At 56.3% G+C, this 25,680-nt stretch overlaps 1 protein-coding gene across 1 annotated transcript; it reads left to right on the top strand.

Moving 5' to 3' along the window:
• Positions 1 to 1,875: 1,875 nt before the first annotated feature.
• Positions 1,876 to 24,899, top strand: PPIP5K1 (diphosphoinositol pentakisphosphate kinase 1). The gene is made up of 29 exons (XM_087973025.1): positions 1,876 to 2,074; positions 2,165 to 2,345; positions 2,574 to 2,769; positions 2,854 to 2,944; positions 3,290 to 3,375; positions 4,175 to 4,329; positions 5,450 to 5,551; positions 5,659 to 5,820; positions 6,125 to 6,246; positions 6,375 to 6,476; positions 7,388 to 7,474; positions 7,626 to 7,701; positions 7,898 to 8,007; positions 8,241 to 8,326; positions 8,970 to 9,098; positions 10,377 to 10,498; positions 10,656 to 10,838; positions 14,010 to 14,151; positions 15,019 to 15,242; positions 15,334 to 15,461; positions 15,658 to 15,772; positions 16,141 to 16,248; positions 16,323 to 16,439; positions 16,776 to 16,934; positions 17,082 to 17,166; positions 18,714 to 18,836; positions 20,611 to 20,673; positions 23,201 to 23,338; positions 24,075 to 24,899. The coding sequence occupies exons 2-29, from the start codon at positions 2,193 to 2,195 to the stop codon at positions 24,353 to 24,355; spliced, it is 3,645 nt and encodes a 1,214-aa protein (XP_087829151.1). The 5' UTR covers positions 1,876 to 2,074; positions 2,165 to 2,192; the 3' UTR covers positions 24,356 to 24,899.
• The last annotated feature ends 781 nt before the right edge of the window (positions 24,900 to 25,680 follow it).

Here is a 25,680-nt window from a genome sequence, read left to right as displayed (position 1 = left end):
CCCCTTGGGCGAGGCTGGCTGGGAGCTGCTGCTTTCCTCCCCGCTCCCGACTGGGCACCTTTTCACCCGCACCGGGACACGCCGAGGAGAATAAAACAAGCGAAGAGACAAGCAACCAAACGACCCCGGGGCATTTTGACGCTGAGATGATCCGCTTTGTTCACAAGATATTTAACGGGGATGAAAGAAGCTTCTTTGTGCAATGCGGTTCTCATCCAAGTCTTCCCCGACCCAAACCTGATCTCCCCAGGAAAGAGGAGAGGCAGGCGGCTGCGCTGGGAAATGCTGAGCAGATTCGCTGCTGCTCTGGCCAGATGCAGAGCCCACCCGGCCCTGTTCTCTGCAGACCCCTTTGCGGGGTGCTCTTTCCTCCTTCTGGTGCACAGGGACCCCAAGGGCAGAGGCCCCGCTGAGCTCCCCAGTGGCTGAAGGGAATGGGAGAACCTGGGGGTGGCTGCCTTGGGAGGTGGGCAATAGGTTCCAGTTGACGAGCCTCAGACTGGGCACAGCGGATCCTGGGCTTTTGTCTGGCGGACGGTCCCCCTCCCCATGGGAAAAGGAGACTCCGGCTGACCATCTCTCTCCCCCTCCTGCTTCTTTGGCAAGTCGGATTTCTCCCTCGGTTGCCAGCAAGAGAGAAAGAGAGCAAGACCCTCGGAAAGGTGTTCGGGTGCACAGTAGGATGGTGCCTCCCTCAGAGCTCCCAGAGACTTGTTGATGGTCCGCAATCCTAAAAAATTGGGGTGTAAACAGAGCTCCTTTTAGCAGGGGGGATGGGGGACAGGACAAGATGGAGAGTAATGTGACAGCCCCTCCCCCCCCCGCATATTGATGATAGGTTCCCCTTCTCTTCTTCCCCTATCAGGGACTCTCCATCATCCATAGAGGAGAATATGTGTAGCACTGCAAGTTGAATTGAAGGGGGGGGGGTCCTGGGGGCTCCCTGAGCTTGGTGGTTTTCTTGCAGTGCTGACGATGTTGCCAGGTTTGAGTCAAGAAAACCACCAAGCTCAGAGAGTCCCCAGGACCCCTTACTCTCCCTCATTCTTGTCCCCCACCAAATCTTAGAAGGCCCCCCTGCACGGTGACCCTATTTGCAACGGCACTTACTTGCCCTCCCTCCCTCCCTCCTCCCTCCCAGGCGATGCACAAGGTCTCCTTCCAAGGTCAGTCTTCCCAAAGGATTCAACATGAAGAGGCAGAGCGGATGGAGAGAAGGCAAACCCGAGGGGAACAGCTGATACCACGAAAGACGCGTGAAACGTTCCATCACGGCCATCAATCACCCTAGATTAAAGCAATGGGCCCAAAGGAAGGAGGTGGAAGAGACCCAGGACAATTCCTGGCCTGGGCAGAACTCCTCCGGGAACCGGAGGGGCAGGGCCGGCTTCCACCGAGAGTGCTAGGAGGCGTTTCCTCCGCTGCTCCCAGGTGTGGCTGGACTTTGTTTCCCGGGCAGGTGTGTCGAGGTGACCGCTGCCAGGTACGCTCGGCGACTTTTGGATTCCTTCGCAAGCACAACTTGGCTCGGGCTGCCCCGCCCTCGCCTGGCTGCTGCCCGGGATTGAATCGGCCCGCTCTCCGACGCCTCTGCCCGGGGGCGCCGTCGCAGGGCCTGCCCGCCCGCTTCTCCCTCCGGCCCTCGCCCGCCGCCCCCGCCCCGGGGCCTCGGTTGGGCGGGAGGGGGCGTCCCTGCCTGGGAGCCCCGAGCCGCGGTGGGGGAAGAAGGCGGGGCCGCGGCTCCTCCCCGCCAGAGCCGGGGCCGCGGCAGCCGCTTCTCCCCGGGGCGGCCTTCCCTTCGCGGGCGGCGGTCTGGCGGGCGGAGCCTCGGGCGAGCCAAGCGCCTCCCCGCCCGGCGGTCGCTCTGGCAGGCGGGGCTGGCGCGTCCGGGAGGCCGGCCCGACTCCCCGCTGGTGCCCGGCCGGAGCGCGAGCGCTTCCGGGTGCCTCCCGCGGCCCCGCCGGCCGAAGGCTCGCCGTCCTGGCAGGCTGCGAAGATCGGCGCGGGCAGGCCGGGCGCCGCTCGGCCCTCTCCTGCCTCCGGAGCCCGCCCGCAGCCCGACGGATGCGGCAGTGTAAGGCTCCGGCGGGCGGCGGGCGGCGGGCGGCGGGCGGCGGGCGGGCTCCCTGGGCGGCCGCTGCTGACGCCGGCCTGCTCGTTGCAGAGCGGGATGGTTGGCTGCGCGCTCTGGCATGTCGTCCTGGACGGGCGAGCTGAAGGCGGGCGCTTCCGCGGCTAAGTTCTTCGTGGGCTCCCGAGATGAGGAGCTGGACTTCCCGGGAGCAGAGCTGAAGATGGAGCCGCTGCCCTTCTTTGAGGACGAGGAGGAGGAGGAGGAGGAGAGAGTCGGTAAAGGGGCTTCTTGCTCGGCCTGCCTCGGAAGGAGCCGTGCCGGCCTTGGGGGGCTGGGAGTCCCCTGGAGGGGGCCTAGTTCGGGCCTGCATGTGTGTTGGTGGGAATAGCCCCCCACCCCTTGCTTTGATTTTGGGCCTGACTTTACTACGGAAGAGCCCGGTTTTGCCAGACCCCCCACCGCCCAGGGTGACGCTGCTGCTGCTGTGGCTCTCTTGCAGCCTCCAGAACGGCAGATTGTGGTTGGCATTTGCGCCATGACCAAAAAGTCCAAATCGAAGCCCATGACCCAAATCCTGGAGCGGCTGTGCAAGTTCGAATACATCACGGTGGTGATCATGGGGGAAGACGTCATCCTGAACGAGCCAGTGGAGAAGTGGCCGGCCTGCGACTGCCTCATCTCCTTCCACTCCAAAGGTTGGCCAGCTGGCGTCCCGGCTCCTCTTCCTGCCTGGGTGCTCAGCTCGTGGTCAACATGGTTTTCCTCCCCGAATCTTCCAGGGTTCCCTCTGGACAAAGCTGTTGCTTACGCCAAGCTCCGCAATCCTTTTCTGATTAACGACCTGGATACACAATATTACATCCAGGACAGGTAGGGTTGTGGAGGTGGATAAACTTGTGGGGTTATTATGGGCTGCATGGTACATTGTGCCTCCAGCAGAGGGCCGAATCTGCACCCTGATCTTCCACCAGATCTTTGGGTCATTTGGGGTGGAAGCAGCTTAGGAGCCGGAATTTGGTTAACTAGGCTACCAGCAGCAGCAGGGAGGAGCAAGGCAGACTGGAGCGAAGTCAACTCCTTGCAAACCGCTGCGGTCCGAATGTGGCCAAGCTGAGCTGTGCTCTGGCCACCCGGGTGGGCCCGGGAAGCAGGAAGGTCCGAACCGGTCATGCCGCCTCACCCAGAGACCCCTGCCTGATTTCCCATCCTCTGTAGGCGGGAGGTGTACCGGATACTGCAGGAGGAAGGAGTAGACCTGCCGCGTTATGCGGTGCTCAACCGGGACCCTGATCGCCCAGAGGGTGAGTGTGGGGCAAGCAGGGCCGAGCCTCCTCCCTGGCCCACTTTGGAGGCAAAGGCAAGGGGGTCAGCTGCCAGGCGAGCAGGAAGGTGCCCCCTTGGCCAGGGCCTGAGAATGCAGCCTACTTGGGGAGGGCTAAGAGGCGCTGTGGAAACCTCGTGAGCGGATGTGCAGCACCGTCTCGTGCAGGGCCGTCTCCTTTGTGGCCCAGAGCACAGCCAGGAGAGCCTTGGCACCAGAGGAAGCGCGGCCCGAGGGGTGCCCTCAGGAGAGGAAGCAGCTTCTGCCTTTTGCGCAAAGCAGCACCAGGAAAGCTCGGGGGGATGCCTGCTCAAGAGCTGGCCCTCCTTGCTCGACAGGGGAAAGTATTGGTAACTCAGGGGCCAAACGAGGAGGAGTCCTTCGTCTTCTCTGAGCTTGGCGGTTTTCTTGCAGAGGGTTCATTACCCAAACTAGGGAACATCCTCAGTGCCGATCTAGACTAGCCCCGTGTTTCCCTTGATCCTCCCTTAGGCCACAGGTTTACTTACCTCCACCCATTCATTCACCACCCGTTACTCCCCTTGCCTCCTCTCCAGGTGTGCCCAATTCCTTTGACCTCTCATCCCCGCCCCCGCTTAGTGCAGCCATTTTGCAGAGTGGCTTTCCAGCCTCTCCCCCTCCCTGACACTCGGAGCCAGAGCCAGCCTCCTCCAAGGATGATCCTGGCTGTCTGGAGGCTCCGTAGCTCCCCAAGAAAGGAAAATTGAGGGGTGGTGGTGTCAGCTTCCTGTCTCTGAAGGCTCTGTATGTTTGTGCAGAATGCAGCCTGGTGGAGGGGGAGGACCACGTGGAGGTCAATGGGGCCATTTTCCCCAAGCCCTTTGTGGAAAAGCCGGTCAGTGCTGAGGACCACAACGTCTACATCTACTATCCCTCTTCGGCTGGCGGGGGCAGCCAGCGCCTTTTCCGCAAGGTGAGAAGGCTGCGGCCTCGGCTGGGCACCACCTGCCTGATGAGGGGCATTCCCAATAGCAGTGCACCTGGCCGACATCTATTGAATTCTGAGGGCCCTGGGATTCTTCTAGACTTTTCCCCAGGAGATTGTGTGACTCATACAACCAAACCAGGAATCCCAAGCCAAAGAGAGACAGGGCACAGCACAATCCATGTCAAATGTTGAAGGGCGATTCACTGGCACCCGGGTCATTGGGGTTGGGTCCCCTTTCAGGTGCCAGATTTGAGAAGTTAAGGTAACGTGTGTTTCCTGGGTATCTTTACTTCCTTTGAATATTCAGTAAAATGGAAATCTGAATTCCAGAAGTTGCTTAAGATTAAAGCGCTTTTGATTGGGCTCAGCTGGAACGAAGGTAACGGGATTATAGTTTTATTGAACTACGGTAATAACTTCTTCTTTTCCATTTTAAACACCATTGGTAGGAAATAAGTAGTGGCATAAGGCAGCGGTCCCCAACCTTTCCACCTTGGTAGCCGGGCCCAGTGCGGAAGGGAAGGTGTGTGAGCGATAGGCACCTGCATGTGCACACAACTCCTTTGGTGTGAGTTGCGGGTGCGTGCGGTCTCCATTCGCGTAAATGGAGCTTCGTGCATGAGCAGAAGGCGCTTGCACCCACTCGAAGCTCCCATTGAGCAGAGGGTGCTTGGGTTGGTGCACAAAGCTCCATTCACATAAATGGAGCCACACACAAACACCCTCTGCTTGGGCAAGTGGAGCTTCGTGCGTGAGCGAAAGTACCCACTGCTCGTAGGAGTAGAGCTCCACTCACGTGCTTGGCCACCACGCTTGCAAGTGGAGCTTCGTGCATGTGCACACTTGCCCATGGCTTGCATGGCCCGGTTGGAAGCAGGCAAGAGGCAGTGGGCCACGGCCCTGGCGTTGGGGAATCCCGGCCTAAGGAATCCATTCAATGTTGTGACTGAAAACCAGGAGAGGTTCCTGGGCTTTGTTCCTCTCAGGCCTTGCTGCCCAGGTGGAGGTGTTTTTTACCCCTTGGCGTGAGGCTCCAGGGCTGCTCGTGGCCCCCCTCTTTCAAGGGGCAGCTCGCCTCTCTAGCTGAGTTCCTGAACGGTTTCAGATTGGCAGCCGCAGCAGCGTCTACTCTCCAGAGAGCAGCGTACGGAAGACCGGGTCGTATATTTACGAGGAGTTCATGCCTACAGACGGCACGGATGTCAAGGTAGGAGGGGGCGTGTGTGGGGCCTGCGGGGGAGTCCTCTCAGCTGGTCACTAGGGCTCCTTTCAGACCCTCTTGGCAGCTCTGAGCGCTGGTGCTCTTTCATCCAGGTCTACACCGTGGGTCCCGACTATGCACACGCCGAGGCACGGAAGTCCCCCGCTCTCGATGGGAAGGTGGAACGGGACAGCGAAGGGAAGGAGATCCGCTACCCAGTTATGTTAACAGCCATAGAGAAGCTGGTGGCCCGAAAAGTCTGTGTGGCCTTCAAGGTTAGTCTTTCCCTCTGACTTGGGGCCTCCTGGAACCCTCCCTGAAGTTGTGAGCTCTTGTTGCTGAAGCCTGGAATGCCTGGACAGGTCTTGGGGCCACCCTCCCCTCCCCAAGCAGGTCTCTGAAGTCTCAGGCTGTAGGTGCTGCTTCGGCCAGTCCCTGCATCTCCCTGCTAACATTATGGCAGAGAAATGGGGGCTCCTCCTGCAGTCTCCTGCAGTGCAGGGCGGCAGGGAGGGCCTGAGGGTTGGTAGAGTGCCTTGAAGAGTCCTGAGTCCTTTCCCTTGGGCCTTCCCTTTGCAGCAGACGGTGTGCGGCTTTGACTTACTGCGGGCCAATGGCCAGTCCTTTGTCTGTGATGTCAACGGCTTCAGTTTTGTGAAGAACTCCATGAAGTACTATGATGACTGTGCCAAGCTCCTTGGGTGTGTGGTGCTTCGGTTGATCGTCCCCTCCTGGAAGGGGAGGAGGAAGGGACCAGAGCACCATTGGTCTGAATCCAGTCTGCCTTGGGCTGGTGGCCCTTCCAACCAGTCCCTCCTCTCCCTGCCAGGAACATCATCATGCGTGAAATGGCTCCCCAGTTCCAGATCCCCTGGTCCATCCCCACAGAAGCAGAAGACATCCCCATCGTGCCCACCACATCAGGGACAATGTAAGTCTTGGCCATGCTTCCCTTTCTGGTCACCACTTGTGATGACGGCTCCTGAGGTTGGCCTGTCAGTAGGAGGCACATTCTTTTTTAGAAAGACCACGTAGGTTTGGGGTGCTATTGGCGGTATTGTTGGATTTTCTGATAACAAGACGATGTAGAGTTGGTATTAATGTGCAGGAGCTTCTGGGTACAAAAAATTCAGTCCCTGAAAGTGCTTGTAACAAAAACAGATCAGGTGAAATGCCGCCCTTCCCTCTTCTCCTGCTTAAGATTTTGGCGTGGTTTCCCTTTGGGCTGAAGGCCCACAGCAGCTCCTGGAGTTCAGCTGAAATCAGTGCCCAAGTTCTGAGACTCGGCTGTAGGAGGTTCAGGGAAGCCAAGGGGGGGACCAGGCCAGCGAGCCCAAGGCAGGAAGGTGTAGCTGTTCTCTTTCCCTGTTTGGTGGTGGTGGTGGTGGTGAACGTTTTGGCGAGTCTGGGGGGAAGATGCCGCCTGTAGAATATCTTGAATAGATTTTCCTTATATGCCGTAGCCATTGTTAGTTTCCTATTATTTTTCCAAAGATTTTGCCATTTTGCCAATTTGATATTGTATCCGAAATTTTTAGTCCGTACCACCATTGTGTCTTTGACATGCTCTTCCTCTAGTTTATATTCTAATAGATATCTATACCGCACCTTAATCAGTTTGTCGTCAGTCCCTGTCAACAGTTTGTCTAGTGTTGTTGGTTCTGTATTAATGCCCCATGTTTTCCTATCCTGAATATATCTCGACTGTATTTGTAAATAGGACCACCACTCCAGATTTACCCCTTGCGCTATCAGAGGAGGCCTTGGGGTCTCCTAGGCATTGGCCATTGTAGGAAGGAAGGAGGGTGGGGGTGGGATTGAGCTCAAGCATCTCTCTTGCAGGATGGAGCTACGGTGTGTGATTGCAGTTATAAGGCATGGTGATCGGACCCCAAAACAGAAGATGAAGATGGAAGTGAAGCATCCCAGGTATGGTGGAGTCCCTGGGTGTCTTGGAGCCGGGCCCTCTTCTGCAGGACAAAAAGGCTCCAGGACGAAATGAGCTGCCAGGAAAAGGAATGCATAAATGTCCCAAGCAAGCAATAATGTCAGTAACCTGCTTTGCTTCTGCTGTTGCCAGATTCTTTCTTCTGTTTGAAAAATATGAGGGCCACAAGACTGGGAAACTGAAGCTGAAAAAGCCGGAGCAGCTTCAGGTGAGTTGGGGGCTCCCTCTGGTCCGAGAGGAGCCCTGCAGGTGAAGCTTCCTCCCTCCATTGGTTGGTCTTGTGCTTGTCTTCCTGGAGGGGGGGCCCCGGGGGGGCGGCGAGAGCCTGTGCGGCTAAGGAGCTTGTGCCTTTGATTCCTAGAGCCCTTGGGCCCCCAGACCTGAGCAAGCCTTTGCCCCGACAGGAGGTGCTGGACATTGCGCGGCTGCTGGTGCAGGAGCAGGGCGCTCTCGGGGATGCGGTGGCCGAGGAGCAGAAGTCGAAGCCGGAGCAGCTCAAGACCGTGCTGGAGATGTGAGCAGGGACTTGTCTCCATGGCCCCTCTGCCCCCTCCCCAGCCTCTGGGAGAGTAAAATCAACCTTGCAAGCCACACTGGCACTTTCTCGCATGTCCCCAGAAAGAGTGACTCCCTCTTGCACCCCAACAGATCTCTGGGCAGGAGGGAGGCAGTTGTGTGTCCTTGCTGCTTCCGCAGTTGTGGTGTGTAAAGCCAGAGGTTTCATGTGGCCCTTTGTTGTTCTGGCAGGTACGGGCACTTCTCTGGAATCAACCGCAAAGTGCAACTGACCTACCTGCCTCATGGGCACCTGAAGGCATCCAGTGAGGAGGAAGGCAGGTATTGGGGCCTTGCAGTGGGGGGGGGGGTCATGAAGGCAGCTGTGGGAGAGGATGGCGGTTGCAGAAGAGCCCTGCCAATTTCATAGGATGAAGACCCTGATTGCATGCACGCACCTATAGACACAAGGAGGGCCATTCTGGGTGGTGGGCGAATGGGGGTCAATGAGGACATGGAGAATGTAAGCTGGGAAAGCTTCAGTTGAAATGCCAACCCTGGTGAAGAAGGGGAGCTACTGCTACCCACCCACCCCCCGCTGCCCTTGCCAAACAATCCCCACTTAGGGGGAAAGTGCCAACTGATAAGGGGGACGGGGGAGGGGGAGGCAGAACGGAGGTTTGCTTTAGGGCGGCTTCCAGGCCTCAGAGGCCCCTAGCAACCTCCCCTCCTCCAGTTTCACCAGTAGGTCTTCCTTCAATACTGCAGGCTAATTCTGCCAATTGCCGGCTGCCAGCAGTTTGGCAGTTTAAGTCTCACCAGCTCCAGGGTGACTCAGCCTTCCATCTTTTGGAGGTGGTGAAATGAGGACCCAGATCGTTGGGGGCAAGAGGCTGACCCTGTAAACTGCTCAGGGAGGAGGGTTGTGAGTCTCCCGCCCAGCCCTGGCAGGAGGTGACTCTGGTTCTCTGCTGTGTGCAGATCTCCAGGAAGGCTCCCCGCCGTCTTTGCTCTTGGTGCTGAAGTGGGGGGGCGAGCTGACGCCTGCCGGCCGAGTGCAAGCAGAGGAGCTGGGCCGAGCCTTCCGCTGCATGTATCCAGGGGGCCAAGGTGAGCCTGGGCCTGGGCTTGGCGTGCTGCGGGGAGGCAGAGGCAGCAGCTGACACCGTCTTGGGAGCCACCGCCAAGAGGGGGTCAGAGTGCTCTTTGGCCTCTGCCCCTGCACCGAGAGGATCGCCTGGGCTGTTGGTGGAATCGGACTGCAGCGCTTGGGGCAGCCTTGGTCTCAAGGGCAGTGATGATGGGGGTCGCCTTGGGAGTCCTATCCCGTCTCCACAGTCCTGGGCAGTAAGCCAACTTTTGAGTGCTCAAAACTTCTCATCAGGCAAGATGGTCTCAGGGGTGGAACTGGCCTTTCCCGATCAAGAGGCCTTCAGAGTTCAGAAGTTTAGGGAACGCTTCTGTGAATAGAGTAGATCTTGGATGCCCTGCACGGTTGGCTCCCTCAAGATTCCCCTCCTGAGCTTCCCGTTAGGAGCTGCCGTTGGGCCTCCTGCTTCTCTGGTCATTTGAGGGCTGTGACGCAGGGGAAGCAGGAGGCAAACAGCCAGTCTCGAGTGGCCCCTCCCCTCTAAAGCGGCCTCAGCCCACATCCTTTCCCCATAACCTTTGGCAGCCCCCCCCCACTTCCCTATCGTGCCCAGGGCCTTTGGGCCAGAGCCTTCTCCCTCTCCCTTGAACTGCTCCGTGCCCTCATCCCCGTTGTGAGTCAGGGGGGATCTCATCCCCCTCTCCCTCCCAAGCCAAAAGGTCCGTTGCAGGTGAACCAGGCACCTTGAGGCCATCTTGACATAACAGATACCCAGCTCTCCTTTTTGGCTGAGCTACAAGGGGACGGCGTGGACTTCTGTAAGTCATTGGAGGGGCGGCTGCTGTGAGCCAGGCTGGGTTTCTGTGCTTTGGAGTGGGGCTCCAGTGACAGCAGGCGACTCTTCTTGGTCTGAGCTGCTGGTCTCAGAGCAGGAAAGAGCCCCAAATCTTCCTGGAACAGCCAGCCAGCAAACAGCCGAAGAATGGTGGTGATTGGAGACTGGGCATGAGAAGGACTCCTGGGCTTGTGCTGTAAAGTTTTGGGCTGGTCTTGACAGGAAGGGAATTTAGGGCTTCTCCAGTTGGGTGTCTGTGGCTCTTCTTATCCATCCTGCCTCCTTTTTATCTGCTCAGAAATGGTCGCTCTTCCAATACTCTGACCTGCAGCTCTGCTTAAGGGTGCCAGATGCCCTGGCGACCCTGCCTGCTCAGTGGGCTTTCTGCCCTTTAAAGAGGGCACTGTGAAAATTAAATGCCCCCACTCCTGGAACAGCCACAGGGCTTCTCTTTCCTGCCCAGGAGACTATGCTGGTTTTCCAGGCTGCGGCCTCCTTCGCCTGCACAGCACCTACCGCCATGATCTCAAGATCTACGCCTCCGATGAGGGCCGAGTCCAGATGACGGCAGCAGCATTTGCAAAGGTTCCGGGGGGGACGGGACTCTTCTGGGAGGGGGCGTTCCAATCAGGCCAGCAGAGACTGTAGGAGGGCTTGGGTCCTTTCCTGACCCTCAGTGTCCCCCCAGCCCGCTGCCTGGCTAGAGGGTGGGGGGAGAGGCTGACGCTGTGTCTTCCCACAGGGCCTCCTTGCTCTGGAGGGGGAGCTGACGCCCATCCTAGTGCAAATGGTGAAGAGTGCCAACATGAACGGCCTGCTGGATAGCGACAGCGACTCCCTCAGCAGCTGCCAGCACCGGGTGAAGGCTCGTCTGCGAGAAATCATGCAGAAAGACGCCTCCTTCTGCGCAGAGGACTATGAGAAGGTGACAGAGGCGCATTTCTTTGGCCTTGAGAAAGGTTTTTGTGGGCACCCCAATTCCAGAAAAATGGCTGAAAGGTCCCAGACTTTACTAGCAATCAGAAAGGCAGCCAAAGGTGGTTCCATCGGGCTGAAGGGAAGATCTCTGACAGGACGGCTTCAAGGCCTTTGTGGAAACTGGGGCGTGGCAGCTCTGTTTTGTGGCATAAATTTGGGTCCCTCTGTGGGGGCACGAAAGAGCACCAGTGGACTGGTTGGACCTTCCCAAGGTTGCTCTTCAAAGAATTGCCAGGGTCTTCCTTGGCCACCAAGAAAGGGCTCTGGTAGGCAGGGGGCCTTGGCCTGATCAGGCTCATCCGCTCTCAAGGTGAAGATGAGGAGCTTATGGTAGCGATGAAGGTCGCAGCCTTTTTCCTAAACTCTGGCTGGTCACTTTAGGAGGCACAGCCAAACCAAGTGAATCAGGCACCGAGAGGGCCTGGAATCTGAGGGCTGGATTGCACTCACCCAGCTCCAGAAACCCTTTCTCTGGGCGAGATGCCCACACATGGAAGAAACAATATTCTTTAAATGCATTTTGTTTAGATTTTCTTTGGGATATCCTATAGAAGTGACTTGATTGCTCTGGTTTCCTATCTTTGCTGGAAGAGAGAGCTATAAAGTGCTACCACGTTGATTTTCTTGCAACCCTGGACATGAGGAAATGCTGGGGCCGCATAATGTTTTGGGAATGGCATGGTGGCCCTTTCCTGCCTGCTGGACTACAATGGGAGATTCCCCTTTAATCCCATGGTTTAAGGTGGACTTTGGTGTCCCTCTGTGCTGCCCAGTCATGTGCAAAACTCCGGAATGGTGCTTCACGAGCTCCTCTGTTGCTTCTGGTTAGTCGGAAAGGCAGCTTCTTCCTGCAGGGCTGTCTCAGCGGGAGCCTTGCCTGATATGAACAAGGTTAGGCTTGGACTGAGTTTGATGGGGGATGGGCAAGGCTGCGCCGAAAAAGCTTTAAAGGTTTCCCCTGCCTCGTTGTTTCCAACTTGTCAAAGTTTGCAGCAATCCAGCCAGCACATGAGAAAATAATTCAGCAGGATTCATTTATAAAAGAAACTTCTTTATATACAACAATACAAAATATTGCACGTATACAATACCCATGAACCAGAACTCAGAATCCAGAAGTCATAATCACAGAAGCACTCATATATTACAGAGCCACTCATATATATGGACAGATCAGTGAACCTAAGCCAGGCTCCGAGCCCTCTGGTCACCGAACAGTCTCCATTGGCTGACCTGCTACCGTGTCTGTTCCAATTTATGAACCTTATATACACTGACACAACTCAAGGAGGTGGAGCTCATCTCTGTTTCTTAGCCGAGGGAGCCAGTGTTGTCCAAAGGTGCTTCTGTGATCCTGTGCCTGCATGAAAATAGGAAACACCGTTAGCTTCTCCCCAAAGTTTTTATCTACTTGCATTTGCAACCTCTCAAACTGCTAGGTTGGCAGGAGCTGGGGCAAGTAACGGGAGCTCACCCTGTGGTGTGGCACTTGGGTCTTGAACCGGGGCTACCAGCTTTCCAGCTGACAAGCCCAGCGTCTCAACCGTGAGCTCTCGCGCTGCTCCTAAACATGGGATTCAAACATTGATCCTAGCAAAAGGCCAAAGCCATCTACTTCTATGTGGTTGCCAAGGAAACTGCACAGAGGTGTGCATTAAGTCCCTAGAAATCAGACCTATTATGAGGCCATCTTATCCTTGCCTTTTTGAAAATGAATCCTGATTAATGTATTGTTACAAAGAGTATTTGTTCTATTGTTGGTGGTCTTATTGAAAGCTGCATTTTTACACACAGCTTCCCTGGAGGAGACAAGAAAGAGGAGGGCAGCCAGCCAGATCGAAAACCTCCTGCTGGGGGCACCTCTTGCTAGAGCTCATTTTTCCAAGAAGAAAAAGACCCCCCACCCCACCCCACCCCCCTTGAGGCAGGAATGCTGTGGGCTCAGCCGGAGACATTGCCGTACTCTCCTATCCCCAGGGGTTTAGAGCCATCTAGGGAGGTCTTGAAACAGGTTTCTAAGGAGTGGCATCCCAGAATAAAGATAGTTTTCATTCACCATCATCTGGTCTCTAGCTCGGCTGCACAAAATGGACAGCATTGCCAAACCTAAGCCTGTAGAGGAACTAGCCATTCCTCTCTAAAGTTTGAATGTCTCCTGACATATTGCCTCCTTAATGGGCGATAAAGAATAAAAAAGGAAATAATGCTGATTATTTTGTCCCAATACGGAGCTATCACAAGTGAATAGTGACCACTCAAGGAAAGGCATTCAGGAATGAGATGGCTCTATAAAAGGGTCAACAATGCTGCAGAGCGACCACCATAGTAACTTTTAGGACTACGTGTGATTTTTGCTAAGGACTGTAACATAATTCAATTTTCAACAAACCTGAGTTGCTAGAAGCTTGGAGAGTTTACGCAGGAGTTATAGATGTGTATATCTCTCTCTCTCACACACACTATCTTTTTTGCTTATCTAAAAAACTGTCAGAAATGGAACCTTTATCAAAAATTGATTGGGCATCTTTTCATTGGCATCCAATTAGAATAATGTAATAAGGGTACGTAAACTTTCAAAGAAAGTAGAAGTATGCAAATACATGCAGTTCCTAAAGTTGATTATTGGGATGATCAATGATTATTGATGAATTAATAGGACAGCTTGTTTGCCAGAGTTGTGGGTGGATGTTTTCAATAATAGACTGGGCAACCATTTGATCAGGATGGTATAAGGTATTCTGCCTTGAGCAAGGTTTGTACTAGAAGGCCTCTTCCGACCCTATGGATCTATATTCTATATTCTTACTACTATAATTCAAAGCCAATTGGATTATAGCCATTATTTTCAAATCTTGCTAACACTTGGCCTCTCCAGTCAGGGTTTTGGCTTCCAATCACATGCGCAGTCAGGATTCTTGCTAGTGCAAAAAACCGTCAATATGCAGGCATTCCTCAAGGCGGAGTGAAATAGACTATATTTCCCAGTGGCTTCTGCTTTCAAGTCCTACACTCCAGAGATGGCAGCTGAGTATGATGGAGCCAGTTGGCCCAAATCTGGGCAGCAGCCTGGTTGGTCCATCATGGGCAACTTTGACCTTTTGCTCTGATTTCTCTCCAGCTGGCGCCAACAGGCAGTACTTCGCTCATCAAGTCCATGGGAATCATTGGGAATCCAGTGGAGACCTGTGAACAAGTTTTTGAGCTGATTGAGAGCCTCACTTCCCAGATCCAGAAACGCCTGGAGGACCCCAAGTCTGCTGGTACGAGAGTCGTTGCCTTTGCAGGAGTTGTATGGACGTGGCCCGTGACACAGTGGGCAGCTTCTGAGATGGCGGATCTTTGCTTTTCCAATAAAACTCTTGAAGCAGTGGTGATATTCAGCCGGTTTGCACCGGTTCACACGAACTGGAAGCAAGGATTTGGTGTGGGTCGCCAAACGGTGGTAAGTTCTGGCTGGCCATGCCCCCAATCCGGTCGCCCAGTCACCACGGGCTCGCTCACCCTGCCCGCCTGATGCCCCTTAAGGTATTTCTTTTTTTTTTTCCCCACCCTGACAATCAGCTGTTCATATGATCAGCTGTGCCGGGATTCCCCTTGCTGAGGCCCAGGTAGGCAAACAATGGAGGGAGAGGCGCAGCCCACCCCCCTCCATTTTTTGCCTTCCTGAGCCCCAGGGGAGCCTTCTGGGAGCAAAAATGCCCCCCAGGAGGCTTGCCTGAGGCCCCAAAATGTGGAGGGGTGGTTGCAAAAAAAGCAAAAAAAAAGAAGAAGCCACGCCCACCCAGTCACATGGCCATGCCCACCAAGCCACGCCCACAGAACCGGTAGTAAAAAAAATGGAATCCCACCACTATCTTGAAGGTCCAAGAGCAGCTTGGGACAAGGGGCAGAGTCTGGGGAGTGTGAAAACGGCACAGACCTCAGGAGGCCTCGAATTTGGCTCCTCTCCAAAAGGAGTTACCTCATCTGCTGTCCCGGCTGTTCTTTCTTCTCAAAGCCAGGCGTGGTGCTGGGGCAGCAGTGTTTTGGGGGGGGGGTGGCTCCTTGCAGAAAGAGCTGGTCTGCTAGCCAGGGTTCAGCCGATCTGTCCCTTCGCCTGGCACTGACAGGTGGTTCTGACTTGGCAGACTTGCAGCTGTACCACAGTGAGACCCTGGAGCTGATGCTGCAACGCTGGAGGAAGCTGGAGCAAGACTTCCGACTGAAGAACCGACGTTATGACATCAGCAAGATCCCCGACATCTACGACTGTGTCAAGTACGACATCCAGCACAACGCTGCCCTGCAGCTAGAAGGCCCCCAGGAGCTGCTGCGGCTCTCTAAGGCGCTGGCAGATGTCGTCATTCCCCAGGTATGGGGCAAGCCTCGCTCCCCTGCTGCTGCCGAGCCACCCCAGCCAGGCTGTGCTGAGGCTGCCCTGCAAACGCTCTGGCCTTTCGCAGGAGTACGGCATCAGCCAGCAGGAAAAGCTGGAGATTGCAGTGGGCTTTTGCCAGCCTCTCATCAAGAAGATCCAGCTGGATCTGCAGCGAACCCATGAAGACGAGTCCGTCAACAAGCTGCACCCCTTGTAAGACATGGGCAAATGCCCACTTTGCCCCAGGCAGGATGACGGGGGGGCTTGGGCTGTCTGAATACGGGAAGCCAACTGAGCTGTGATCCTTCCCCCGGCTCCTGCCCTTGCAGAGGGGGCCTTGGGGGCCTTGGTGACCCGGCCCTGCCTGCCCAGCAGGGTGACTCTTGCTGCCTGGCCGGTCTGCTTGCAGGTATTCCAGGGGAGTCCTGTCTCCAGGGCGCCATGTCCGGACACGTTTGTACTTCACCAGTGAGAGCCACGTCCATTCCCTGCTTAGTATCTTCCGTTACGGAGGCCTGCTAGATGTAAGTGGGGAGCCTCCACCAGGACCCTTGGGGCTGCTACGTTCAGGCACAGAGCTTTGAGCCCCACAGACAGGGGCTGTGGAGTCCAGAGCCCTCCTATTCCAGGGGCTGGGGCACCATGCAGGGCCGTTCTTTGGTGGGTCCCTGTTAAGCCTCCTTTTGGCCCTGGTCTGAGGGGCAGTTGACTGCGTGATGGGCTTTGGAGTCCTGTGGGGCTGCAGAGGGAAGGGGAGCTGCCTTTGCCTGAGGCCAGCCAGGAGGGGAGGGAAGACAGCAGCAACTCCCCGAGGCCCTCTTACTCAGGGCTTCCTGCCCAGCTTTGCCAGGACTTCCGTCCGGCCTCCCTCTGCCACTCTCTTCCACGCCAGGCCTCGAAAGATGCCCAGTGGAAGAGGGCCATGGACTACCTGGGAGCCATTTCGGAGCTGAACTACATGACCCAGATCGTCATCATGCTGTACGAGGACAACAACCAGGTGAGGGCGGGGCCGGCCAGAGCGGAGCCAGCTGAGCCCTTGGGCCCATCTCATCCGCCGTGTGGCCTCTGCAGGACCCGTCGTCCGAGGAGAGGTTCCACGTGGAGCTGCATTTCAGCCCCGGAGTGAAAGGCTGTGAGGAGGAAGGCAGTGCCCCAGCAGGATGCGGCTTTCGCCCGGCCTCTGCAGAGGTGCGCTTGTGTCCAGGGAGCCTCCTCTCTTCAGGGGTAGCTGGAGGTTTCCCGTCAGGCGGTCCCTGCAGCGGCAGGAGTGGCAGAGAAACAGCTGCAACCTTTCCTTGTGACTCTAAGCGGACTTCTGCCTCTCTTTGACTCTTAAAGAGGAAACTTGGGCACACATTTGTTAAGCCACCAAGCTGCAAAAGCAAGGAAGGAGCGCTCCCCTGTCTCGGCAGCAGCCCAAAGCCGACCAGCTTGCTTCTCCTTGCCCATGGCTAGCAAGGCGGCTTCCGTGCCCCGAGAGAGATTCCCACTGCTTGGAGCATCACAACCGCGGCTTTCTTGCAGAAGGAGGCCAGAAAGCCGGAGCAGGGCAGTCTGGAGGACCTGGCTGAGTCCAAGGGCAGCAATGAGACAGACAGGGCGGAGGCCCCGCAGCCTTCGGAGCCGGTCTGCCTCCAGCGCCGGTCCCCCTTGATCCGGAACCGCAAGGCTGGCTCCATGGAGGTGAGTGGGGGAGCTGGAAGTCGGGGGGGGCATTACATCTCAGCTGCAGCGGACACGGGTGGCCCTGGGGGGCTGCTCTCCTCCTTTGACGAATGGGGGCTGCTCGCTTTTGGCTCTCTTGGCTTTACCAACATTTCCTTTCTGCAGGTGCTGTCCGAGTCATCCAAATCCGGCGGGTACCGGCTCTTTTCCTTCGCCAGGCATTCGTCAGAAGGGAAGCAAGGTGGCTTAGGTATAAAGCATGAAAGTCCCCCTTGGCTACCTTTCAGACTGGCCTGGCATGCAGGCGGGGGGAGCTGGGAGCAGCCCTTACTGAAAGGCTGGGGAGGCTGCTTGGCGCCCGGGCTCGGATCCAGCTGAAAAAGAAGGTGGGGAGCTCCTGCTGGAGAGGAAGGGCTGGGGGCAAAGCGGCTGTGCTGGTTTTGTGGTGCCTTTGTCAAAGCAAACCCAGGCCGCCTCCCTTCCGTGAAGGTTGAACTTCAGTTGGCTCAGTTAGGAGGCGTTAGTGACAGGCCCAAGTCAGGATGAGGAGATAAAGCAGCATGATCCCCTCATCTTCCTTTGGATCTCCTGCCTGGCCCTTTTCCCTTGAAGGGGACCTGCTTCCCTGGCCCTTGAAGTGGGCAGAGAGGACGGACCCTCAACCCCAACCTCCCATTTGCACATTGCCTGGGAAGGCAGCCACCTTAGCTGGGTTGCCTTGGAGGGCTACTTTGGGGCCTGGCCCCTGCAGGGCATCCTCAGCCTGCTTGTGCTGCTGGGCTGTTCAGGGGCCCCCTCCCCTCCATGGGACATCCTGGCCCCCAAAGTGGGGGAAGAATCCCAAAGCCCCCACGAGCTGCTTTGGCACTCGGTCTTGGGGGCTGGCCGGCTGGAAGTGGGGGCACCTCGGAAAGAAGAGGCAAGAAAGGGGCTTTCCTTGCCTCTCCTTTCTGAGATGCCGCCCCCCTGGCCAGGCCCAGGACCGAGTGCCCAACCCAAAAGCGGCAGGGAGGGCCCAAGGCCGGATTGCAGGCGCCCAGGCACTCCTAAGCCCCGTGGGATGGCGGTGGTGGGCAGATGATCCCAAAGGGCCCCTTGCGGAAGCCATGCCTGCCTTCTTCGTTGGGGGCTCGGTGGCCAGAGGAGGTCAGCAGCCAAGAGGCCAGGCCCTGGCCCAGGAAGGAAGCGTCCAGCACGGAGGGCATCTTTTGGCAAAGCTGATGAGCTGCTTTGAAAAGGCACGAAGTCGATTCTGAGCTTTGCTGGAGGATTTTCCCTGGGCTCCCCCTGGGCGTAGGGACAGTTTCTTGAGTACCTGAACCAAGGATTACTCTGTCCCTCTGTTTTTTTTTCTGGCCAGAGGTTTCAAAGGGGTTCCAAATTCCAAAGATTCAACCCTAGAAATAAGGAGAAATTGTCTGACGGAACAGTCAACCCATGGAACAGAAGTTGCCTTTGGAGGTTGTGGGCTTCCTGATTGGGGGCTTTCAAGAAGAGATTGGACTGCCGTCTGTCAGAAATGGTGTAGGCAGGGTCTCCTGCTTGGGCAGGGGGTTGGACTAGATGACCTAAAAGGTCCCTTCCAACTCTATTAATCTGTAAAGTGAAAAATCCCCCTCCGTTTCCATTATAGCCACCCAGGGCCAATCTTGGTCCACGCCTCTCTTGTGCCCAGGGCAGAGTCAGCTGCCGTCCCTTTGTTCCCAGCCGGCCCAAAGCTTGGCGCCTCTCTCTCCTGGCCTCTCTCCGCAGGGTCTCTGGCAGGGAGTCTGCTCACGCTCCCGCTCTGCTCCCCAGGGTCTCCCTGCTCAAGGCTCTTCAGCACCACAGTCCTGGGGGGCTCCTCCAGTGCCCCAAACCTTCAGGACTACGCCCGCAGCCATGGGAAAAAGTTTGTCTCCAGCTTTCTGTACAAAGACGGTAAGGGTACCTTCTGAACGGGGGCCAGGGAACCAGGGCCTGCCTGGGTGTTGAGGCTGGGGAGATGTGGGGAAGGGCTGGCCTCTCCCTTCTGCCCTGAGGCTGCTGCTGGGGCCTGGCAGATGTTCAAAGAGGCAGGTGGAAAGTCATTGGGGGCTGAGAGCCCCCCCCCCCCCACCAAGAGGACCATGGGGACTCTGGCCATACAAATTTCTCAATGCGTATTTTTATCCTTGCACCTGTAAAAACTTTCTGAAGCATCTATTATGGAAACCACACATGAAGGAGGATTCAGAGACGAGTTCAAACATGGGGGTGAGGATGATTGGAGGACAAGGAATTACTTTCTGCAGAGATATTTCATTCTTATTCCAGCCGAAGGCCACTTCTGTTGAACCTGATTCTCCATGGCATCCACTCTATTTCACTAGCAGGCTTCATAGGAATATGCACTGCCAGAATGACTAATAAAAAGGGCTGCTGTTCCCAGAAAGCTTGGTCAATCAGAAAGTTTAGCCAGTTTGGCCTAGTGGTTCAGGTAATGGCCTAGAAAGCAGGAGATGGTGAGTTTGAGTCCAGCCATCCTAGCTGGATGACTTCAGGCCAGTCCCTCCATCTCAGCCTATCCCAGCCCACAGGTTTGCTGTGGAGGAGGAGGAAGGAGCGTCAAGCACACTTGCTGCCTTGAGATAGTTATGAAAAGAAGAAAGGATTCAATGAAACTTGGTTCTTCCAGTATAAATGGCCCCAAGGGGGGGGGGGGCGGGCATGTCCACGTCAGTCCCCCAAGGCTTCTCGGAACAGCAGGGAGGAGGGCTGGTGGGGGTCGGCCCAGAAGAAGGGCCTCTTCCCTGATTGAAAAGCTGGACGGGGCTCTCCTGTACCCCTCCCGTCCCCTGATTCTGCAGCTCTTCTCAGGATGTGGCTTGAACGAGCAAAGCGTCAGTCGGTCTGCATTTGGGTTGGCTGTTTTAGTCTAAAGAGTACAGTTTGGAAATCCTTCAGGAGCTCGACCGTCTGGTCAGTCAGAAGGTCTGGGAGAAGTTGGGGATGATGGGCCACCAGGGGAATCTGGTCTCGGATGCCGAAAGTGGCTCTTTTACGTTGCCAGGGGTGATGCCAGAGTCCCCCTGATTTTGCGGTGGAATCGCTGCCTCGAACAGGACCCAAGGGAGAAATGAGACCCGGAGGCAGTCCTGGCATGGTGGGTGTTAGGTGGCTACTGAAGAAACCCACTGCCGGGGTTCACGTAACACACCAAACCATGAATGGAGCAGAACAAGACCGTAAACTTAACTCGCCTCCTATAAATAAGCCTTAAAACTGCTCAAGGGTAAGCAGCCAGTAGCTGGCCTGAGAAGGCGCCCTCTGGCCTGTCTGGGCTCTTGGCTTGGCCAGCCTTGGCATTGCAGAGCCCTGGTTGAGCTGGGCTGGTGGGGAAGGGAAAGACTGCAGAGCTGGTTAGCGTCTCCCGGGGCTGGTGGCCGCTGCGTAGTGCCGGAAGCCGCGGAGAGGCCTGGGAAGAGATGCCTGTCCGGCCTCCTTTTCTTCAAGTTGGGCTCCATCCTGTCCTGAAGATGCTCTCCTGCCTTTTTCAGCCTCAGCCTTTCAGTACAATTTGGGGGTCCAGTGAGCTTAGCCCGGCTTCTCCTCTGCCTCTCCCCCTTTGTGCCCCTCCCTCGTTCTTCCCCACCAGCAGCAGCAGCTGCAGCTTTGGCAGGGGCCAACTGACCCCCCCCCCCAACTCAAGGGATGTTTTTTCTTGTCTCCCCAGAGCTCTTGTCTATGCCAGCCATAAAGAGATTTTCTGTGTCATTTGCAAAGCATCCAACTAATGGTACGTTTGCTTCTTCATTTGAGACTCTCCCCTTCTCGGCTGCCCCTGCCCTGCACTTGCTGTGTCCTCACCTCCTGCTCCATGTTTGTGGCTGGCTGTCTTGTGTAATGTTGCCTTGTGTTGCCTCACAATAGCCGCACCTTCCGCTCTTTTCCGAAGGAGGAGAGGAGGCTCACGAGGGACGGGGCCTTAGGGGGCAGGGCCGCTTCTCCACCCCGTCAAGGTCAAGAAAGCCCGTCCCCTGAGCCACGGACGGAGCCACCAGGGCTTGAGCTGCCTTGGGGGGAGGCTAGACTTTGAGGAGGGGGAAACACCTCCTGCCCTGCAGAAGCCCCCCCCCGCCCCAACCCCCATTCATACTGAAGCTCCTATGCCACAGAAGGGCAGGTCGAGGGGGTGGACAAGCGCTGTCGAAGGGCTCCTTCCACTCTCATTGTCATCCTTCTTCTGAAATCAGGGTCCCCTTTCAGCAGTCGTGTTCCGAGTGGGCTTCCAAGCTATAAATGAGGGGTTCAGAGGTGACAGGTAGCTTGCTCTGAAACACATACATGGATTTTTCTCCCCTTTGCAAGCTTTGGGACACCACATCACGTCGTTTTTTAAATCTTGTGACAGAAGGGGAACAAAATGAGGCAACGAGTGCGCCACTCTGTCTTGGGGATGTTGATCTGGGTCCTTCCATGTCTCTCTGGCCTCCCCGAAGGGCAGAACAATTGACCTTCGTCACTCTCTCCCAAGGGCAAGGAAGGCGGCTCCCTCCTTGGTGAGAGCACCCGCTAAGCCTGGCAGAGACCCCGGAGGCCTCCCCCTGGGGAGGCAGGCAACACCTGCTGGCCTCAAGTGGGAGGCAGCACCTCCACCTGGTTCCCAAGCGCGTCTAGATCTCAACCTTTGCTTGACCAACTCTTGGGAAAGTACCTGAGATGAAGGGGCTGAGCAACCTTAGCTTGCTGCAAGTGCCGAGGGTGAAAGGCTGTAGCAAAAGGCATGAAATTCTCACCACAAGGGCCATGAACAGCCCAGACCAGAAAACCGCATTTTAGGTTGTAAAGTGGAGCTTCTGAGAGCTCTGGGCAGATTTTCCTCTAGTTTATTGCTGAAAAAAGAAAAGTTGCTGCTCGTCCCCTAAATTGTTCTTTGGCTGTAAGAGCAACCGGTTTCCTTTCTCGGCTGTTGGCTGTGCCACATGGGTCCACCCTCAGAGGGAAGGGGGAAACCTTTTGTGAGGCAGGAGCTCAAAGAGGAGATTGCATGGAAAGATGGGTGGGTGGTTTTGTGGTGGAGCTGGATGTTCACAAGCACCCGGAAGGCCCCCATGGGCCTTGGGGCCACCTCCAGGCCACGTTCCTCCTGCCTCCCCTTTGAGGGAGAGACCCTTTTGTGGAGAGGCTCCCCCTTCCAAAATGCAAATCTTAGATGTTTCTAATCCTCAATCCTTTTTTGAGATCCTCAAAAAAACAATGACGCTTTCCTAGTTTTGCTCTTTTGCAAAAACAGGTAGAAATCGCCTTCCCTTAAAAGAGCTTTTATTTTTTAGGAAATGGGCAATTTCCCCCCATACACATTTCTCATTCAATTTCTTATCCCCCTCAAAAAATGGGTTATGCTTGTGGTCTGTTTCCCTATTTGTATAAGTAGCAGAGTGTGTCCACCACAGCGTTTTATGAGTTTATTTGTTCTGCTCTGGACCAGTTGAGGAACGTTTGAGCCAAGCATCTGCCTGTCTTGTTTCAGGAATTGCTACCCAAATGAGAAGGAAGGAAGCAGAGCCTCCCCCCACCCCCTGATGTGGTTTTCCCCACTCAGTCCCAATGGGTGGGGTGGGGGGAACTCTTCTGCTGGCTGTGAGGTCACTCGGGTTTAAAAAGGCAGATCTAGTGCTCTTCAGTTAGAGCACAAAGCTGCCAATCATTTTTCATGAAACAGTGAAAAGGAGAGGCAGGTCTAATGGTCTACAGCTGCTCCCAGGGTTAGCTCTGTGCATGGCCATGCACCCCAAATAGTGCTGCCCTCCAGCGTTAACCTCCTCAACAGATTTTCTCTAGGATAAAACAGGGAGAAACGGCCCAAAGCAATAGAAACACCACGGATGTAAAGCAAGTCAGCGAATGAGACCTGGGCTTTTATGCAGCACAGCTGCTCTGCACAAGCCTGGAGGCATCTGCAGACAGGCGCTTTCCCCAGCTGTTGCCGCTGAATTTGCATGTCCTGGACTGTCCAAGGGTTTCTGGCCCAAAAGCGTTAAGGTTGCAGCAATGGAGCAGCCCCCTTGAAAGATGGGGCCTGGGAGGTGGCTTTCCTTGCTGCTTGTTCTGCAGATGCGCCGCCTCCAGCGCCCCCCCCCGTGAAGGGGGAGCTGTCAGCCCTGCTGCTCTTCAGCTTGGCCGGCGGGGGGGGGCTCATCTTCTGCCTGAGAGCTCAGAAAGGGTCGGAGGTGCTGCAGCTGCTGACATTTGGGGCAATCGGAGTGGAAGCAGGCTGGGTGGGCGAGGCTCCCAGACCCTGATGTGCTGTCTTTGGTCTGCAGGGTTCGAAGGCTGCTCCATGGTGCCCAGCATCTACCCATTGGAGACACTGCACAACTGCCTCTCTCTTCGCCAGGTCAGCGATTTCCTGACTGCTCTGTCCGGGAGCTGCCCCGACTCCCACCTGAGGCCCTGCACAGGTAACCCCCTTGGGGGGGGCAGAGGGGGGGACCTAAGGGCTGGCCACCCTGGGCTGCAGCTCTGGACCCAAAGCCGTGTTAGTTTGGTTTCTCTTTGGGTCATGCCATTGGTAGACATGCCATCCTGTCTAATTCAGAGGCAGCTTGTTGGTATCGAACAGAAGAAGTAAAAAGGTCAGACATCAGGTGGATTCTCTGAAATTCTTGTATTGTCAGCTAATGGATACTGAAGCAGGAGGACACCCAAAAGGATGCCAGGACAAAACAAACAGCGTCACGGTTATTTAAATTTAAAGGGATTTGTCAGTTGGGCAGCCGTGTGAAGCTAGTGAGCAGAATGGAACCAGGGGAGGCCTCAGGTTGGGGCCCTGCTTGTCCGCCGCTTCTCCAAAGGAGCAGAAATGATCTTTTTTTCTGGGAGGGAGCGGGTGGTTGTTGCCCTATGCTGGAGGATGGGACAGGAAGGCTTTGAGGTGGCTGGAAGATGGGGCAGCCCACCTGAGCCTCTGCTGAGGGAACTGAAGGGGTGGCAACGTTGCCAGATTGTGGTAAGCGGCGCTTGTCCCGCCGCGAGCACTTGGGCAGCCAGTACAGCAGCAAGAGGTGGGCTGCCCGTGCGGGAAGGTCTCGGGGGTGTTGGATTCCTCCTGGCTGAAGGTGCTGCAGAGACCGGGCTGTCCTGGGGGTCCTGGCCAGGGACTTGCCCATGACAATCTCCCTTATGTTTGCTTTGCAGAGGGGAGCACGTTCGATGTGGCCTCTGGCAAAGGCTGCATGGAATCCTTGCCTTCTTTGGCCAGCTGCTTCCACGAGGACCAGCCTGGCGACAGGCCCCCCAGTCAGGAGCTGCTCCGCAGGGAAGAGGGGGGCCTGCAGGGCTTTGCCCCTTGGGGGGAGCTCCTGGCAGTGAGTGAGGAGGAGGCGGCGGGGCCAGAGCAGAATCGGTTGGAGGAGGCTCCAGCTGAGAGGGGCAGCCATGGGGCCTGGGAGGCCCAGAGCCAGAGCCAGACGGGCTGAAGAGCAAAGAGGCGCTCAGGACCTTGTTTCAAAGGCCCCCAGCGAGGCGCTCGGGGACCTGGCCTGGGAAAGAGGGCAGGGCACCTTCTGCTCCTCGGCAGCACCTGGGAAACTGCCGTTCGACCAGCAAAAGCCCAGAGCGGTGAAGACTCCAGCCAGGAGCCAGGCTGCCCCAGTGGAGCAGCCCAGGTGGACTCTGCACGCCAGATTTTCCACGGGGATTTTCTGGTGAGGCCGCTGAAGCAGCGATCAACTAGAAAGCAGACTGGCCTCCCTGAAGCCCCTTCCCAGCCTTGCTGGAATCACCAAGTGAACCAGGTTTTCTTAGGAATATACAAATCAGGGGCTGGGGTGTGTGTGGGGGGGGTGTTACCAAATGCCAATAGTAATATATTCTTTGCATCCGTGGTTGGGGGGAGGGGGGGCAGATGTCATGTCCAAAGTGTTGGTGGTTACGATTTCTGTGTTTCCCTTGTTCTGAATTATGACACACCTGCCAAGTCCTTGTGCTGTAGGTACAATCTGTAGTAAAACACTCTTGGCCCTGGTTGCATCTTTGTTCTCTGCCAGACTGAGACCTAGAGCCTCGTGAGGCGGGAATCTCTTTCTCGGAGGAGGTACGAGAGGCATGTGGAAAAGGGGCCCAAGAGCAGAGCCTCCCTGGGCAGGAGCAGTTTGCCTTGAAGGAGCTGGAGGAACCCTGTGTAGCAGGGGAGGGGAGGATGTTAAAGGAGCAAGGCTTGGCCTGGGGCTGCCGGTCAAAGCAGGGGAGGCCCGGATTTGCTCACAAGAACCCCGGGAGACGGACGCCCTTCCAATGTGCCCCAGAGGTCGGCCTGCCCCGTGACAGGAGGGGAAGTCCCTGCTGGAGCTCTGGGGCTGTTCCGAGGAGGCTTACAAGGAGGGGTGCAGCGACCTACGGACAGACGTTGAACATCGAGCAGCTTTCCCACATTCTCCAGAGATGCTCTGCAGGGTCCTTCCAGGGAAAGGAAGCGGCAGGCAGGCAGGTAGCAGGCGCAGGAGGAGCTGGCCTACTCCTTCCAGGGGCTCCGTCTGAAGGGAGACCGAGGATCACGTCTCGGGGTCTCAGCCATGGCTTGAAATGGTTCCGGACAGGCTGCTTCTCCAAAGCCTGCTGTGGTGATTCTGGCGGGGCTTTTCAGACGACCTTTTTGGTCTAAGAAGGAGGCAGAGAAAGCGAGTTAAAAGTCAGTTGCTGGAACACTCCGTGTCTGAGCTGCAACAGCTGTGCAGTGGTGCCTCTCTGGAGGGAGTCCAGGGGCCTCGCACGCCAGGAGGGGCTGCAGAGACACAGCGGGGGG

This window comes from Notechis scutatus, chromosome 11 (assembly GCF_049901735.1).
Source record: "Notechis scutatus isolate UNSWTSFEM ecotype Mainland chromosome 11, rNotScu1.2, whole genome shotgun sequence".
Lineage (NCBI taxonomy): Eukaryota > Metazoa > Chordata > Lepidosauria > Squamata > Elapidae > Notechis > Notechis scutatus.
Note: the sequence above shows the minus strand (reverse complement) of the source record. Positions and strands in the feature narration are given on the sequence as shown.